General features: G+C 44.0%; 1 protein-coding gene across 1 annotated transcript in view; it reads right to left on the bottom strand.

Moving 5' to 3' along the window:
• INTS2 (integrator complex subunit 2) overlaps positions 1-18,260 on the bottom strand; it is a 67,463-nt gene that overhangs the window by 17,856 nt on the left and 31,347 nt on the right. Inside the window, 4 exon segments of the mRNA XM_062215822.1 lie at positions 489-653; positions 6,747-6,851; positions 13,001-13,109; positions 15,273-15,449. Of these exon segments, the coding sequence (XP_062071806.1) occupies positions 489-653; positions 6,747-6,851; positions 13,001-13,109; positions 15,273-15,449 (556 nt within the window).

Genomic DNA, 18,260 nt, shown 5'->3' with positions numbered 1-18,260 from the left:
CTCTCTCTCTCTCTTTCTCTGCCTCTCCCTCTGTAACTCTGCCTTTCAAATAAATATTCTTTAAAAAAATACATTAGATATAATTGGTTAAATAATTATTAATTTGGCCTTTTTCTTTTTTATGTAGCTACTAGAAGGTATATAATGTGGTTCACATATTTCTAGTCAAAAGTACTAAACTACAGCATTATCCTTTAACAATTAAGTATACTGCTCTATTTTATTCCATTTATTTCTAACTAGTTTCTGATATTCCTAATACCTATACCAGCATTGCAGGGATATAACACTGGACCCATGAGGGAAAAAGATCCAAATGTATATGAAAAAAATGGTTAAAACACCTTAAACTCAGAGAAGTATTTAAGGTAATTAAAGAGTAATTCACAATATGCCCAAGAAAACTTTGTATGGTTAGAAGATTTTTTTATTAGCCCAGCATCTCTTCATACTATTAAACAGGTCAAAATTGTGTCAATTTACTTTACCTTCTTGGAGCTGTTTAGGAGAGTGGTTTTTGGCATTATTGGTCAGGAGCATTCGTCTTAACAAAGCATCAGTCCCTGTGATTTCTTCTTCACAGATCCAGTCATCCACAATACATAAATGTGGGTAGTTAGTTGCAAGAAGACGTAGTAAAGCTGAATGCAACCCTTCAAAATGTACAGCAAGTCAATTAGACTGTCTATTCTCAAACACAAAAATCTCCCCTACCTCTTCCTTTATACAGCCCTAAAAAACATTTATTATTTGGGGCAGGCATTGTGGTACAGAGGGTTAAGCTGCTGCCAGCAACATCGGCATCCCATGTGGGCACCAATATGGCCGGTTTGAATCCCAGCCACTCCACTTCTGATCCAGCTCCCTGCTAATGCACCTGGGAAAGCAGCAGAAGATGGCCCAAGCACATGGGCCACTGTCCCCATGTAGGAGACCCAGATGAAGCGCCTGGCTCCTGCCTTCAGCCTGGCCCAATCCTGAACGTTCTGGCCATTTGAGGAGTGGAGAGAAGATCTAACCCTCTGTAACTCTAGCTTTCAAATAAACAAACTTTGGAAAATGTACTTCTTATGCAGGCATACCACAATTCAAGAACTTCTTTACAGTAACTGGAGTCAGGGAATCTACTTAAATAAAGATCCCCAGGATAGGCATTTGGAACAGTTGTTAAGATGCCTCTTGGGGGCCAGCACCACGGCTCACTAGGCTATTCCTCCACCTGCGGCACCGGCACACCGGGTTCTAGTCCTGGTCGGGGTCCCGGATTCTGTCCCGGTTGCTCCTCTTCCTGTTCAGCTCTCTGCTGTGGCCCGGGAGTGCAGTGGAGGATGGCCAAGTGCTTGGGCCCTGCACCCCATGGGAGACCAGGAGAAGCACCTGGCTCCTGGCTTCGGATTGGCGTGGTGCACTGACCGCAGCATCCCGCTGGAGCGGCCACTGGGAGGTGAACCAATGGAAAAAGGAAGACCTGGCCGGCGCTGTGGCTCAACAGGCTAATCCTCCGCCTTGCGGCGCCGGCACACCAGGTTCTAGTCCCGGTCGGGGCACCGATCCTGTCCCGGTTGCCCCTCTTCCAGGCCAGCTCTCTGCTGTGGCCAGGGAGTGCAGTGAAGGATGGCCCAAGTGTTTGGGCCCTGCACCCCATGGGAGACCAGGAGAAGCACCTGGCTCCTGCCATCGGAACAGCGCGGTGCGCCGGCTGCAGCACGCTACCGCAGCGGCCATTGGAGGGTGAACCAACGGCAAAAGGAAGACCTTTCTCTCTGTCTCTCTCTCACTGTCCACTCTGCCTGTCAAAAAAAAGAAAAAGAAAAAGGAAGACCTTTCTCTCTGTCTCTCTCTCTCACTATCCACTCTGCCTGTCAAAAAAGAAAAGAAAAAGAAAAAAAAAAAAAAGATGCCTCTTGGGATGCCCACATCCCATATCAGAGTGCCTGAGTTCAAGTCCCAGCTCCAGTTCCATTCCAGCTTCCTACCAACGCACACCTTGGGAGGCACAAGTCGGATCTCTAGCACCCATGTGAGAGATTCACACTGACTTCCTGGCTCCTGGCTCCAGCCTGGCCCTGCACAGCTGTTGTTGGTATCTGGGGAATGAACCAGCAGACGGAAGGGATATCTCTTTGTCTCTCTCTCTGTATTTCAAACATATTAAACAAATACATCTAAATAAATAAATGAATAAAAATTGTGAAGTAATCTGATACACAGAGAGTTTGAAACTACTACTTATATAAAAAATTCATAAGCTTTTTTCTATGCCATTGCAATAAAACAGTCTCCCATCAGGAAAAGCTGTTTGATGCAACAATGATTCAAGAGTTGAAGGGAGGGGCTGGCGCTGTGGTGTGGTGGGTAAAGCCGCTGCCTACAGTGCCAGCATCCCTTATGGGTGCCGGTTTGAGTCCTGGCTACTCCACTTCCAATCCAGCTCCCTGCTATGGCCTGGGAAAGCAGTAGAAGATGGCCCAAGCACTTGGGCCACTGCACCCACATGGGAGACCCAGAGGAGACTCCTGGCTCCTGCCTCAGGATTGGTGCAGCTCCGGCCATTGCAGCCATCTGGGGAACGAATCAGCAGATGAAAGACCCTTCTCTCTGTCTCTACCTCTCCCTCTGTTACTCTTTCAAATAAATGAAATAAATCTTAAAAAAAAAAAAAAAAAAAAAACACGCCCTTTCCTGTAACCCTAATGAGAATCAATGCCACAGATGAGTAAAACTTAAATTTCCACCACATGTATCAAAGTTAGTCACTTTCTGTAATGTTCTTCACTTCACCTCAATTTTCTCATAAAGTACACAACAATGTCCTTCATCCTGAAGTAATAAACACTGTGTAATTCCTTTATTAGTGATGTCAAAGTCACACAGCTATGTGTGTTAGCCAACAGAAGCAGTACTAATGACACCCACAACAGGGGTGCTTTTCTACCTGCAAGAAGAGTTAAGGAAATAAAAAAGAATAGGAAACCTTTTTTTACTATATCAAAGCTCTATTTCTAACATTTTGCCTATAGCACACTTTGTTTATGATTTTTTGTATAACTTCAAAGATAAAATAAATAAAAGCACCTACCTTGTTCTGTGAAGTACCACTATGCTAAGTAGTTAACACACAAGTACCTAATAAATACTGTTGCTATTACACCATTATCATTATCAGGGAAGTAACAGTGGTACTAACAGCAGTAGTAGTAATCAAAGTACTTCAGATTTTTCCTTATATTTAACAACTTACATCAAATCATACCACCGCTTATTCTGCTTCTTTTCTAACAACAACTGCTTAAAACTGGCATATGTTTGAAAATACATTATAACAATCAAAAGTAGTACTATTTTAAAGCTTAAATCTCTAAATGCATAGGAATATTTGTACAGTTAAAGCTTTCCACAAAAGTCACACACAAAAAACAACTGGTTAAAACAGTGTAAAGGCCGGCACTGCGGCTCACTAGGCTAATCCTCCGCCTTCGGCACCGGCACCCCAGGTTCTAGTCCTGGTTGAGATGCCGGATTCGGTCCCGGTTGTTCCTCTTCCTGTCCAGCTCTCTGCTGTGGCCCGGGAAGGCAGTGGAGGATGGCCCAAGTGCTTGGACCCTGCACCCGCATGGGAGACCAGGAGGAAGTTCCTGGCTCCTGGCTTTGGATCGACGCAACACGCCGGCCGTAGCGGCATGTTCACTTGGGGGGTGAACCAATGGAAAAAGAAAGACCTTTCTGTCTCTCCCTCTCTCACTCTCTAACTCTGCCTGTCAAAAAAAAAAAAAAAAAAAAAGTGTAAAGTAATCTACATTCAGACTGCTTTCAATAAAACATGTTACCTCCAAATCCAACATCATTTATTTGGAAATACACTATGCAAATATACAAATAAATAAATATAGACATCTGGTTAAAGATGATCAATGAAGGCTCATGTTTCTCTTTGAAATTAACCATAAGAAGTAAAAAGGAAAAGAAAATAAAAAGAAAATTCCAAAGAATTTTAAAAAAACACACTTGGGGCCAACGCTGTAGCACAGTGGGTTAAAGCTCCAGTCTGCAGCACCAGCATCCCATATGGGCACTGGTTCAAGTCCCAGCTGCTCCACTTCCGATCCAGCTCTCTGCTACAGCCTGGGAAAACAGTAGAAGATGGCCCAACTCCTTGGGCCCCTGCACCCACATGGGAGACCTGGAAGAAGCTCCTGGCTCCTGGCTTCGGATCAGCTCAGTTCTGGCCGTTGTGGTCATTTGGAGAGTGAACCAGTGGAATGGAAGACCTCTCTCTCTCTCTCTCTCTGGCTCTACCTCTCTCTGAAACTCTGTCTTTCAAATAAAATAAAATAATTCTTTTAAAAAAAACACACACACTCAAACATTATAGAGGTATTAATTAGAAAAAAATACCTGGGGCCAGCAGGTTAAGCTACCATCTGAGGCACCAGCAACCAATCTGGGCACGGATTCAAGTCCTTGCCATTCCATTTCAGATCCACCTCACTACCAATGTGCCTGGGAAAGCAGCAGCAGATGGCTCAAGTGCTTCTGCCCCTGCACCCTGTTGGGAGACCAAGATGAAGTTCCTGGCTGCTGGCTTTGTCCTGGCCCAGCCATGATGGTTGCAGCCATCTGGGGGGAGTAAACCAGCGAATGGAAGATCTCTCTCTTCTCTATGTCTCTCTTTCTTTTTCAAATAAATAAATCTTTAAATAAAAAAAACTATTTTTAAGAAATAATATATTTCCCTTTTTTAAAAGATTTTATTTATTTATTTAGGAGGTAGAGTTACAGAGAGAGGGAGACACAGAGTAGTCAATTAAAAACAGTAAGATAGATCTACATGAACTGATAAGAAAAAGATATCCAAGAGTCCACAAAAAAAGCATGACTCAAAAGAGTCACGCCATAATACTATTCATGGTTTAAAAACCTTTCTTTATTTTTATACATATTTCTTAGGTTCCATATGAAACTTTTTTTTTTTTTTTTTTGGACAGGCAGAGTGGATAGTGAGAAAGAGAGAGACAGAGAGAAAGGTCTTCCTTTTTGCCGTTGGTTCACCCTCCAATGGCCGCTGCGGCCGGCGCATCTCGCTGATCCAAAGCCAGGAGCCAGGTGCTTCTCCTGGTCTCCCATAGGGGTGCAGGGCCCAAGGACTTGGGCCATCCTCCACTGCCTTCCCGGGCCATAGCAGAGAGCTGGCCTGGAAGGGGGGCAACCGGGATAGAATCTGGCACCCTAACAGGGACCGGTGTGCCGGCGCCACAAGGTGGAGGATTAGCCTGTTAAGCCACGATGCTGGCCTACTTTTTTTAAAGATTTATTTTATTTGAAAGAGTTACAGAGAGAGGGAGAGAAAGAGAGAGAGAGGTATTCCATCCAACGGTTCACTCCCCAAATGGCCACAACGGCTGGAGCTGCGCTGATCTGAAGCCAGGAGCCAGGAGCTTCTTCTGGGTATTCCACATGGGTACAGGGGCCCAAGGACTTGGGCCATTCTCCGCTCCTTTCCCAGGTGCATTAGCAGGGAGCTGGATTGGAAGTGGAGCAGCCGGGACTCGAACCAGCACCCACATGGGATGCTGGTGCTGCAGGCCAGGGCTTTAACCTGACGCACCACAGCGCAGGCCCCAAAACTGCTGTTTTTATAGGTCAAAAATAGGTGATGAGTGGGCATTTGGTAGAGTGGTTAAGTTGCCACTTGGAACATCCAAATCCCATATCTGAGGCCAGCAGTGGTCTCTCCATCTTTGATTCAGCTTCCTGCTAATGTGTACCCTAGAAGGCAGTAGACAATGGCTCAAGTACTTGGGTAATTGCCAACAATGTGGGTTACACACACCCAGATAGAGTTCTGGGCTCCTGGCTTCAGCCTAGCCCAGACCTGGTTCTTATATGCATTTAGGGAGTGAATCAGCACATAGAAAGTCTCTCTCTCTCCCCCCCTTCCTCCCTCCTCTTACTGACCCCCTCCCATCTGCCTTTCATATAAAATGAAAATAAATAAAAAGAGAAAAAAAAAGAGATTGGGATAAGTGATATCTAAGGTATCTCAAATGTAATCAGATTCATAAAGCTGGACCAATTAAAACTAATAGTCTTGGGCCAGTGCTGTGGCATAACATGGAAAGCCGCTGCCTGCAGTGCTGACATCCCATATGGGCACCGGTTCTAGTCACAGCTACTCCACTTCTGATCCAGCTCTCTGCTATGGCCTGAGAAAGCAGCAGAAGATGGTTCAAGAGCTTGGCCCCTGCACCCACATGGGAGACCCGGAAGAAGCTCCTGACTCCTGGCTTCAGATTGGCCCAGCTCCAGCCATTACAACCATTTAGGGAGTGAATCAGTGGATAGAATATCAATCTCTCTCTCTCTCTCTCACTCTCACTCTTTCTCTCTGCCTCTTGTAACTCTTTCAAGTAAAATAAATAAATCTTAAAAAAGAAAAACAAACACTACTGTCCTGTTCCTTAATAAAAAAAAAAAAAAGCTGAAATACCTACAATTTCATATGGTTCATGCTACAAGGTGAAAATGTATGAACATACGTACTCAACTGAAAACAGCTGTGGTTTTTCTGGGTTGAGGGGTAGTTTGCAGGGATGGATTTAGTGAGGGAAGTAGAGAGGAATTTTCCACAGGAATTGTTTGAATTTTTAACCCTGAGCATCTATTACTACATTTTATAACATTATAAATGATACAGTATTTTTTAAAAAAATCAACTTTAACATAAAGAACAAATAAAACAAATATACCTCCCAACTCCTGCTGCAGCCCTTGCGCCTGTCGAATAAGGAATTTGATAGGAATCTGATCCATCAAAGAAGAGGAATATGATTTGGGCTTCCTTTGCATGGCAGCTGTCAATCAAAGATAAAAAGTATAACATGAATAACGTGTCAGGAAAAATAGAAATTTTAACTTCAACTCAAAAGGGAACAACAACAACAACAAAAAACAAAGTTAAGGTGCTTTTAATTCATTTAATCTGTGAATACAGCACATAAAGGTGCAAAATCACTACCAAAACAGTGGATCACAAGACAGCAAGAACATAGCAAAGGGTAAAAATGTGCTAGAATTCAAATGATAATAAAACTCATAATAGGTGAGAGAAGCCACCTACAAAAGTATACTAAAAGAATTATTGACAAGTAAAGCCACCGCCTACAGTGTCAGCATCCCATATGGGTACTGGTTTGAGTCCTGGCTGCTCCACTTATTTTTCTTTTAAAGATTTATTTTATTTATTTGAAAGAGTTACAGAGAGAGGTAGAGACACAGAGAGAGGTCTTTCATCCGCTGGTTCACCCCAGATCGCTGCAATGGCTGGAGCTCTGCCGATCCGAAGGCAGGAGCCAGGATTTTCTTCCGGGTCTCCCATGTAGGTGCAGGGGCCATCTTCTGCTGCTTTCCCAGGCCATAGAAGAGAGCTGGATTGGAAGAAGAGCAGCCGGGACTAGAACTGGCGCCCATATGGGATGCCGGTGCTTCAGGCCAGGCCTTTAACCCACTGCACCACAGCACAGGCCCCGGCTGCTCCACTTCTGATTCAGCTCTCTGCTATGGGCTGGGAAAGCAGTAGAAGACAGCTCAAGTCCTTGGCTGCTGTACCCACAAGGGACACCCAGAAGAAGCTCCAGGCCCCTGGCTTCGGATCGGCGCAGCTCCAGCCATTGTGGCCATCTGTGAGTGAACCAGTAGATGGAAGACCTCTCTCTCTCTCTCTTTCTCTCTCTGTCTCTGCCTCTCTGTAACTTTGCCTTTCAAATAAATAAAGAAAATCTAAAGATTTTACTTGGAAAATCAAATTAGATTTGATGAACACAATCATGAACAGAAGGCTTACTTTCCAGATCCTTAATATAATCATATCACATACAGCAGGAGTGACAGACTCTTCCTAAAGGAAGTTAGGCAATATGAATTCAACTTCATTCTCTTACAACTCATACCTTCAGCCAGCAAGTCCATTTTTTTAAAATTCCATCAGTGCCTACTCATCCCTTAATATCTACTAAAGACAACTTCCCTATCTTCAGTTTCTCATACCTTCAATCAAACCTTCCTCCTGCAGCCATAGTTCCCGTATTTTTTGTCAACACTTGATTTAACTCTAAGTTTTACAGCTCTAAAACTTCAAGCTGCTAAGAAACAAAATTTGTCAATGCTTGCTGAAAGGTTTCTCTTGAAAGGGGCAGATGAAGTAACTTTCTTATCAGAGGAAAACTATCAAGTACAAAGGAAAACCTCAAGTTCAGTAATTTAAAGCCAGTGAACACAAATGGCTTTCCTAGTACTAGAAAAAGTGTCGTCTTCTGCTGGTCACCAAGAAGGACTTCATTACTAAATGAAGTGAAGCATGAGGGTGAGTTAATCAAGTAATGGCTTTTACTTATTGAAGAGTGAGATGGTCTTTAGGATCCTATTGGTTGCATTAGGAACAGATAAATAGCTCCTTATACGGCCAATATTAATTATGATTGTCTTTAATTTCAAAAGTATCTAAAAATAAAATTCTCAGGTTTAAGAAACAGGAAACAATATTTTTAAGCATAAAAATCTGAAATAGAACGATAATCTTCTGATATTAATCAGGTAATAGTACACTGAGATTTCTTACTTATTATTCCTCAGTTCTTAAATGTATTCTTTTGGATAAATACTTAACTAAAACACATCCCATATGGGTGCCAGTTCTGGTCCCAGCTGTTCCTCTTCCAATCCAGCTCTCTGCTATGGCCTGGGAAAGCAGTGGAGGATGGCCCAGGTGCTTGGGCCCCTGTACCCGCATGGGAGACCAAGAAGAAGCTCCTGGCTTATGGCTTCAGATCGGCACAGCTCCGGCCGTTATGACCATTTGGGGAGTGAACCAGCAGATGGAAGACCTCTCTCTGTGTCTACCTCTCACTGTCTGTAACTCTACCTCCCAAATAAATAAACTGTTAAAAAAATAAAAAGAAGTATCTTAAAAATATTCTAAAACAAACAAAAATGTATACATCTAAACATACTTTTCAAAATGGCTATGATATTTTCTTGACTCTACTCAAGTTTCAGAATTCTGTTTTAGAGCTTCTGCAACGACCTGGAAGCTGCCAATAATATTTATTAAAGGCCCACAATCACAGAACAGTGAGCAGGATGCTAAAGCTACAATACAATTTCACAGGTAGGAATACATCTCAGAAAAAATAATCATTGCTTTGCCTCCAGAAGAGCAAAACTTTCTCATGTTGTGACACATTCTACAGTTACATGAATCTGTTTCCCTGGATTTGAGAAACTAAACTAGGAAAAAAATCTCCTAACGAGGAGGAAAAGTCCTCCAGGGAAAGGCCAATCTTTCTACTTGCTTTCTACATCCCACTTCCTCCTACATATGAAAGACATCACTCCAGGATTTGTTCCCTCTCCTGTTTCATCAATCCACCCTCCTCCATAGATACATACTCAACAGCATACTAATTTTCTCTTCTTTCATTTTTTTAAAAACAAGGCTTCTTCCTCTTCTGAACTCATTTTCCTCATCAATTACCACATCATTTCTCTCTGCCTATTTACAACTCATTAAAAGATCTGTCTCTCTCTCTTTTTTTTTTTTTTTTTACAGATAGAGTTAGACAGTGAGAGAGAGACAGAGAGAAAGGTCTTCCTTCCATTGGTTCACCCCCCAGATGGCCGCTCCAGCTGGAGGTCTGCCGATCCGAAGCCAGGAGCCAGGTGCTTCTTCCTGGTCTCCCATGGGGTGCAGGGCCCAAGGACTTGGGCCATCCTCCACTGCACTCCTGGGCCACAGCAGAGAGCTGGACTGGAAGAGGAGCAACCAGGACTAGAACCAGGCACCCATATGGGATGCTGGCGCCACAGGCAGAGGATTAACCAAGTGAGCCACGGCGCCAGCCCTGTCTCTTTTTTTAAAAAGTCTTTATTTATTTATTGAGAGGTAGAGTTACAGACAGAAGAGAGACAGAGAGAAAGGGCTTCCATTCGCTGGTTCACTCCCCAGACAGCCACAATGGCCAGACCTGGGCCAATCCAAAGCCAGGAGCTAGGAGCTTCTTCCAGGACTCCCACATGGGTGCAGGGGCTCAAGTACTTGGGCCATCTTCCACTGCTTTCCCAAGCCATAGCAGAGGGCAGAAGCAGCCAGGACTAGAACCAGCACCCTTATGGGATGCCAGCATTGCAGGCAGAGGCTTAGCCTAAGGCACCACGGTGCCGGTCCCGGAGTTATCTCTTCTCACTGTCTCCAGCATGTCTCCTCTGATTCCCTTTTGAATCCACTACAATCAGGCTTTCGTTCGGATACTGTGCCAGTGAAACTCTAAAGGTGAAATGATCTCTAGCAAGCTATATGCAGCCATTAGCTAAGCCTTAGTTCTAACTTCTCTATCAGGATCATTTGACATTAGTGATCACAAGCTCCCCTTTCAAATAGTCTTCTCTTGGCATCCAGGATGCCCCATGTGCTCCTGGTTTTCCTCCTATTCTCCATCCCTTGGTGATCTCACTTAATGTTGATGATTTTAAATATCACACATATGCCAAACAGTCTCAAAGCTTTGGTACAAATATCTCCCCTAAATTCTAGCCCACACATACAGATCACTATGCAACACGTTCACCTGACATCTAACAGACATCTCAACATGTCCAAAGCTAGCTCCTGTTCTCCTACAAACCTGGCCCATCTGCAGGCTCTTTTTTTGTTTTTAAAATTTATATTGCCGGCGCCGTGGCTTAACAGGCTAATCCTCCGCTTTGTGGCGCCGGCATACCAGGTTCTAGTCCCGGTTAGGGCACCAGATTCTATCCCGGTTGCCCCTCTTCCAGGCCAGCTCTCTGCTATGGCCTGGGAAGGCAGTGGAAGATGGCCTAAGTCCTTGGGCCCTGCACCCGCATGGGAGACCAGGAGAAGCACCTGGCTCCTGCCTTCGGATCAGCGAGATGTGTCGGCCGCAGCGGCCATTGGAGAGTGAACCAACGGCAAAAAGGAAGACCTTTCTCTCTGTCTCTCTCTCTTACTATCCACTCTGCCTGTCAAAAAATAAATAAATAAATAAACAAATAATAATAATAATAATAAAGATTTATATTATTGGCCGGCACCTGAGCTCACTAGGCTAATTCTCCACCTGCGGTGCCGGCACCCCGGATTCTAGTCCAAGTTGGAATGCCGGATTCTGTCCCGGTTGCTCCTCTTCCAGTCCAGCTCTCTGCTATGGCCTGTGAAGGCAGTGGAGGATGGCCCAAGTGCTTGGACCCTGCAGCAGCATAGGAGACCAGGAGGAAGCACCTGGTTCCTGGCTTTGGATCAGTGCAGCGCTGGCCGTAGCGGCCATCTTGGGGGTGAACCAATGGAAAAGGGAGACCTTTCTCTTTGTCTCTCTCTCACTGTCTAACTCTGCCTGTCAAAAAAAACATAATAAATTAATTTTAAAAAATATTTATATTATTTATTTGAAAGGCAAAATGACAGAGACAGAGAAAAAAAGAGATCCTCTACTTACCAGTTCACTCCCCAAATGGCCACAATAGCCAGGGCTGTCAGGCCAAACCCAGGAGCCAGGAACCCCAACTAAGGCTCTCACATAGGTGATAGGGACCCAGGTACTTGGGCCATCATCTGCTACCTTCCCAGGTGCAATAGCAGGAAGCTGGATCAGAAGCAGAGCAGCCAGGACTCGAACTGGCACTCCAATTTGGGATGCAGCTCAATCCACTGCGGCAGAATGCCAGACCGCTCTCCTTTATGCTCAGGCCAAAACTTCTGAGTCAACCTTCACTTCTTGCTCTCAAACTTGACCCATTAAGATAAAAACTAAGGTGTATTTGGTTCCCTGCTAACAGTATTAGTATTCTAAATTCTCCCTAGAACAGCTCTCAGTATGTCATTCTTCTAGGAACTATTTATTAAATAAAAATTCTCATAATCAGAGAATTCACTGTCTATATGTGAATAGCAGTGAGAGACTATTACCTAATACTTATTACTAAGCCATCTTTCCCTACTATGACAAAGACTATAATAAAAGTTACCGGTAGCATCTGTATAACCTTAATACAATTATAATCAGGAAAAAAAAACACAAGTGAGAATTTACAATATATTTAAAATACAATACTTTGAACAAAAAGAAACTGATCTTCCAAATACTGAAAACTAACTTTAATTTACAGGTTTTAAAAACAAAACCACTGTGTGGCCAACGCTATAGCACAGTAGGTTAAGCTTCGTCTGTGGTGCCAGCATCCTATATGGATGCTGGCTCATGTCCTGACTGCTTCTCTTCCGATCCAGCTCCCTGATTATGACCTGGGAAAGCAGTGGATGGCCCAAGTGCTTGGGCCTCTGCACCCACATGAGAAACCGAGAGGAAGCTCCTGGCTTCAGATCAGCTCAGCTCTGGCTATTGAAGCCATTTGTGAGTGAACAAGCAGACTGCTCCCTCCCTCCCTCTCTCTTTCTCTCTGCCTCTCCCTCTGTATGTCTATAACTCTAATTCTTAAATAAATAAATCTTTAAAAAAAAGAAAGAAAGAAAGAAAGAAAACTCAATTCAGTGATAACTGTAATGGTGTAAGGAAAATCTTTAACTGTTTATTTTTTTCCTATTGCTTTGATAAGGTTATTATTGCTAACATTAACAGAAAGAAGACAGGGTAACAACTGAAATCAAGCAAAAATTTCAGTTACAGCTCCTTCCTTTTATGTCAACTTCTATTTAATGAATGAGATCAATAAAATTGTCACAATACAGACAATTCATTCATGTATTAAAATTGAGCCTGCCAAAAGAAGACTGAGCTGTTAAGGGTAGTTATGTGCCCACACAGTAGCACTCACCTATCAAGTATACAGTGCCCAGAGTGCAAGGATTATAAAATGATGCTAAAGTGCATTAAAATACCTGCCCTTATTTTATCACATAACAGTTTGCAAAGTAACAAATTATAATAAAATAAAATGAACTTCCACCAGAAGCACTCCTAAGTGCAAAACTTACCTAAAGTCTTCGTGTTTGCCAGGAGAGCCTCTTCGTAAGACAGTATATAGTAGAGCACCAAAAGCTGTGCTGTGATACTGAAACGCTGAGGAAGGCGGAGGTTGTCCCCCTGGAGGGAGCATTGTAAACACTTGAAAACACTTTAAATCCCATGAGGGCTGTTTGGTTTGGTTTTGGGTTTTATTGAAAATAAAAGCATCAAAATAAACTAAGCAGTGATGCTGCTCCTAGCTTGGATAAAATGGGAGAAATGTCTGCATTAAACTGAAAGAGACAACTTGCAGTTAAAAGAAAATTGTGAAGGTATGGAGATGAAAGGCAAAATACTTAACCAGTCTTTAAGACAGGACAAAAAGAGACTTTAGCTACCACTCAACAGCATTTTCAATAGGCAGCTTCTGGCAGGCTTACTCAGTCTCAAGTGTTAATCTGAAAGTATCATGAAGAAAGCACTTCATAAACAAGATACTATATTAAATACCCAGTAATATTAAATTCTAAGTATTTAAATATACATGTGAAAAAATGTAGCTTTTTTTTCCCTTTTCTAACTAAATAGGGAAAAAACATTTTCATCAAATTTCCCAGAAATGAACCTAGGTATATCTTAGATTCCTGGGAAGCTTCACAAAGCTTTGTTGAATGTGTTAAAATGTATCACAATTCTGTGGCACAGCCGGTTAAAGCCCTGGCCTGAAGCACCGGCATCCCAAATGGGCGCCAGTTCTAATCACGGCTGCTCCAGTTCCGATCCAGCTCTCTGCTATGGCCTGGGATAGCAGCAGAAGTTGGCCCAAGTCCTTGGGCCCCTGCACCCACATGGGAGACCCAGAGGAAGTTGCTGGCTCCTGGCTTCGGATAGGTGCAGCTCCGGCCGTTGCAGCCATTTGGGAAGTGAACCAGTGGATGAAAGACTTCTCTCTCTGTCTCTACCTCTCTCTACAACTCTTTCAAATAAATAAAACAAAAATCTTTTTAAAAAATGTATCACAATTATATGTATACACACAAACTCCAGGGCTCCTTTTAGACTTTAAAACAAAGCTTTAGGCCGGCGCTGTGGCTCAATAGGCTAATCCTCCGCCTTGTGGCGCTAGCACACCAGGTTCTAGTCCCGGTCGGGGCACCGGATTCTGTCCCGGTTGCCCCTCTTCCAGGCCAGCTCTCTGCTATGGCCAGGGAGTGCAGTGGAGGATGGCTCAAGTGCTTGGGCCCTGCACCCCATGGGAGACCAGGAGAAGCACCTGGCTCTGCCTTCGGACCAGCGCGGTGCACTGGCCGCAGCGGCCATTGGAGGGTGAACCAACGGCAAAAAGGAAGACCTTTCTCTCTGTCTCTCTCTTTCACTATCCACTCTGCCTGTCAAAAAAAAAAAAAAAAAGCTTTTAAAAGAATTCCCGCGGCCGGTTCTATGTTACAGAGGATTAAAGCCACAGCCTGCAGCGCCAGCATCTCATATGGATGGTGATTCAAGTTCCAGCTGCTCCACTTCAATCCAGCTCCCTGCTTTACATGCCTAGGCAAGCAGCAGAGGATGGCCCAAGTCCTTGGGTTCCTGCACTCATTTGAGAGCCCCAGAAAAATATTCTGACTTCAACCGGGCTGAGCCCAGTCACTGCAGCCATTTGGGCAGTAAACCAGCAGATGGAAGATCTCTCTCTGTATCTGTATAACTCTCCTTTCTCTGATCTCTCCTCACTGTAACTCTCTTTCGAATAAATAAATAAAAATAATCCTTTAAAAACAACAATTGCTCAAGGAGCCAGCATTGTGGCGCAGCAAGTGACACAGCACCCTATATGAGTGCCAGTTGGAGTCCCAGCTGTTCTTCAGATCCAGCTCTCTGCTAATGCACTTGGGAAAGCAGCAGCAGAATGACCCAAGTGCTTGGGCCCCTGCATCCACATGGGAAACCCAGACAGAGTTCTAGACTCCAAGCTTTGGCCAGGCCAACCCCAGCCATTGCAACCATTTGGGGGAGTAAACCAGCCAATGGAAAATCTCTCCCTATCTCTGTAACTCTGCCTTTCAAATAAATAAATAAATCTCTTATAACTAAATAAATAATTCCTCAAAAGGTGTTCCTTTGACAAATGGTTTAAACTAGTATCATTCTTCAGTTTTCACAAGTGATCTGAGGAAATGTAATCTCATTTTAAACTCAAGTTTATCAGAACCTGAAGTTTTGATAGCCAAAAAGAAAAAGTAGAATAACTCAGCAGAATACATAGAAGGAAAATAAGTTAATAAATGTAGAAGGACATTATTTTACCCCAATGACTCCTTGGAAAATATTGAGTATCTCCTGTTCTGTGACTGGCTGATTAGTGGCTTCTGGATTAGATTTAGATGCAGGAGTCAGTATAGAATTTATGTACACATCGATCAGAGGAAGTAACTGGGGATGGAGTGGAGTGGAGGTTTCACACAGCTGTCTATAAATCCAGTCCTAAAATAGAAGGTTATAGGCAGTGAGTCAATTGTGGCAATAAGAAAACACATGCGAAATCATAGAGGCACAAATGATTTTATGTGGTGGTGAGTCTATGAAACTCATTATTCATTGTTGGTAGCTCCAAATAGATTACTAAGTTTCATAATTGCCTTTGATTTAAAATATGAACTACTTTTATATCCTAATAGAAAATATTTTGCAGTGTTAGATGAACCTAAAATAATGAGAAGCTTAGCTATGAGAGTAATCAATTAATTTTTAAGCAGTGAGAAACAGAGTCTCAGTCCCTACTATATCTGTATGCAGAATACGATGTGTGTTGCCATAGAAGACTGCACGGTAAAGAGGAATTTGGGTAGAGGGATAGGTCCACATAGCAAATCCTCAGAACTCAAAGAAAGTAGCTTATAAGCACTTACAGAAGATCCCACTTGACTGTCACTGGATAGAAGACATGTAGAAATGGCAGGTATATATTCACACTCTTAGTTTATAGCTCTTTTACAATGATAAAAATTAAAAAATGTAGAAGATGGGCCGGCGCCGCAGCTCACTAGGCTAATCCTCCAACTTGTGGCGCTAGCACACCGGGTTCTAGTCCCGGTCGGGACACCAATCCTGTTGCCCCTCTTACAGGCCAGCTCTCTGCTGTGGCCAGGGAGTGCAGTGGAGGATGGCCCAAGTCCTTGGGCCCTGCACCCCATGGGAGACCAGGAGAAGTACCTGGCTCCTGCCATCGGAACAGCGCGGTGCGCCGGCCGCAGCGCGCCTACCGCGGCGGCCATTGGAGGGTGAACCAACGGCAAAAGGAGGACCTTTCTCTCTGTCTCTCTCTCACTGTCCACTCTGCCTATCAAAAATCAAAAAAAAAAAAAAATGTAGAAGATGCATTCTAGCTAAAAAATAATTTCACTAAATCATAAAAACAAGAACAATTAAATGTAATATATCGGTTGGCACTATGGTACAGTGGGTTAAGGCCCTGGTCTGCAGCACCAGCATCCCATATCGGCACCGGTTTCTGTCCCAGCATTTCTACTTCCAATCCAGCTCTCTGCTATGGCCTGAGAAAGCAGTAGAGGATGGCCCGGGTGCTTGGGCCCCTGCACACACATCAGCCCAGCTCTGCTCCTTGCTGCCATTTGGGGAGTGAACCAGCAGAGGGAAGACCTCTCTCTAAATCTTTAAAAAAAAAAAAAGGTAATATATCATGCATATACTGTTCATTTTCCTTTGTAAATAAAAATGCCTCTAAAGGCCGGCGCCGTGGCTCAACAGGCTAATCCTCCGCCTTGTGGTGCCAGCACACCGGGTTCTAGTCCCGGTCGGGGCACCGGATTCTGTCCCGGTTGCCCCTCTTCCAGGCCAGTTCTCTGCTATGGCCCAGGAGTGCAATGGTGGATGGCCCAAGTGCTTGGGCCCTGCACCATATGGGAGACCAGGAGAAGCAACTGGCTCCTGCCTTGGGATCAGCACGGTGCGCCGGCCGCAACGCACCGGACACGGCGGCCATTGGAAGGTGAACCAACGGCAAAGGAAGACCTTTCTCTCTGTCTCTCTTTCTCACTGTCCACTCTGCCTGTCAAAAAAATGAAAAAATTGGCCAGCACCGTGGCTTAACAGGCTAATCCTCCGCCTTGCGGCGCCGGCACACCAGGTTCTAGTCCTGGTTGGGGTGCCAGATTCTATCCCGGTTGCCCCCCTTCCAGGCCAGCTCTCTGCTATGGCCCGGGAAGGCAGTGGAGGATGGCCTAAGTCCTTGGGCCCTGCACCCGCATGGGAGACCAGGAGAAGCGCCTGGCTCCTGGCTTCGGATCAGCGCAATGAGCCGGCTGCAGTGGCCATTGGAGGGTGAACCAACAGCAAAAGGAAGACCTTTCTCTCTGTCTCTCTCTCTCACTATCCACTCTGCCTGTCACAAAAAAAATAAAATAAAATAAAAAAATAAAAAAATTTTAAAAATTTAAAAATGTCTCTAAAAAGATTCAGATTTCTTTAACTCCTAGGTTATAGCCTTTTCTTAGAGGATTTTAAACTGTTGGATATAACCAACTATAAAAAATTAGAAACATTAAAATATGTATCAATTTGGGGCCATCAAAGAGCAGCATCATTGCATCCCATTGCAGAATGCAGAATTTGAGTTCCAGTTGTTCTACTTTTAATGTGCCTGGAAACCCAGATAGAGTTCCTGGCTCCTGGTTTCAGTATGGGTCTGTCTTGGCTGTTGTGGCTATTTGGGAAGTTAACCAGGAAACCAAAGATCTCTCTAGCTCTGTCGGTCCCTCTCTCTCTGTGCAATGCCTTTCAGATAAATAAGTTTCAGGTTAGTTAGGTGTCCTTGTAACAAATCTACAAATACTAGTCATAGCTGATCAGCAATTTGGCAAGCAAAATGGCAACTTCCAGGGCCAGTATTGTGGCACAGCAGGTTACGCCACAACCTGGAATGCCATTATCCCATATGGGCTCTGGTTTGAGTCCCAGCTGCTCTACTTCCATTCTAGCTACCTGCTGGGAAAGCAATGGAAGATGGTACAAGTGCTTGGGCCCCTGACACCCACATGGGAGACCTGGACAGAGTTCTTGGCTCCTGGCTTCAGCTTGGCCCAGCCCTAGCAGGCCACTGTGGCCATTTTGGGAATGAACCAGCAGAAGGAAGATCTCTCTCAGTCTCTCCCTCTCTCTGTAACTCTGCCTTTCAAATAAACAAATAAATCCTGGGGGGAAAAAAGAAGAAAATGTCAACTTCTAAGTTTTAATGAAATAGTCATGTGCTATAACTGAAAATTTAAAAGAATTAAT

This window comes from Lepus europaeus, chromosome 18, assembly GCF_033115175.1.
Source record: "Lepus europaeus isolate LE1 chromosome 18, mLepTim1.pri, whole genome shotgun sequence".
Lineage (NCBI taxonomy): Eukaryota > Metazoa > Chordata > Mammalia > Lagomorpha > Leporidae > Lepus > Lepus europaeus.
Note: the sequence above shows the minus strand (reverse complement) of the source record. Positions and strands in the feature narration are given on the sequence as shown.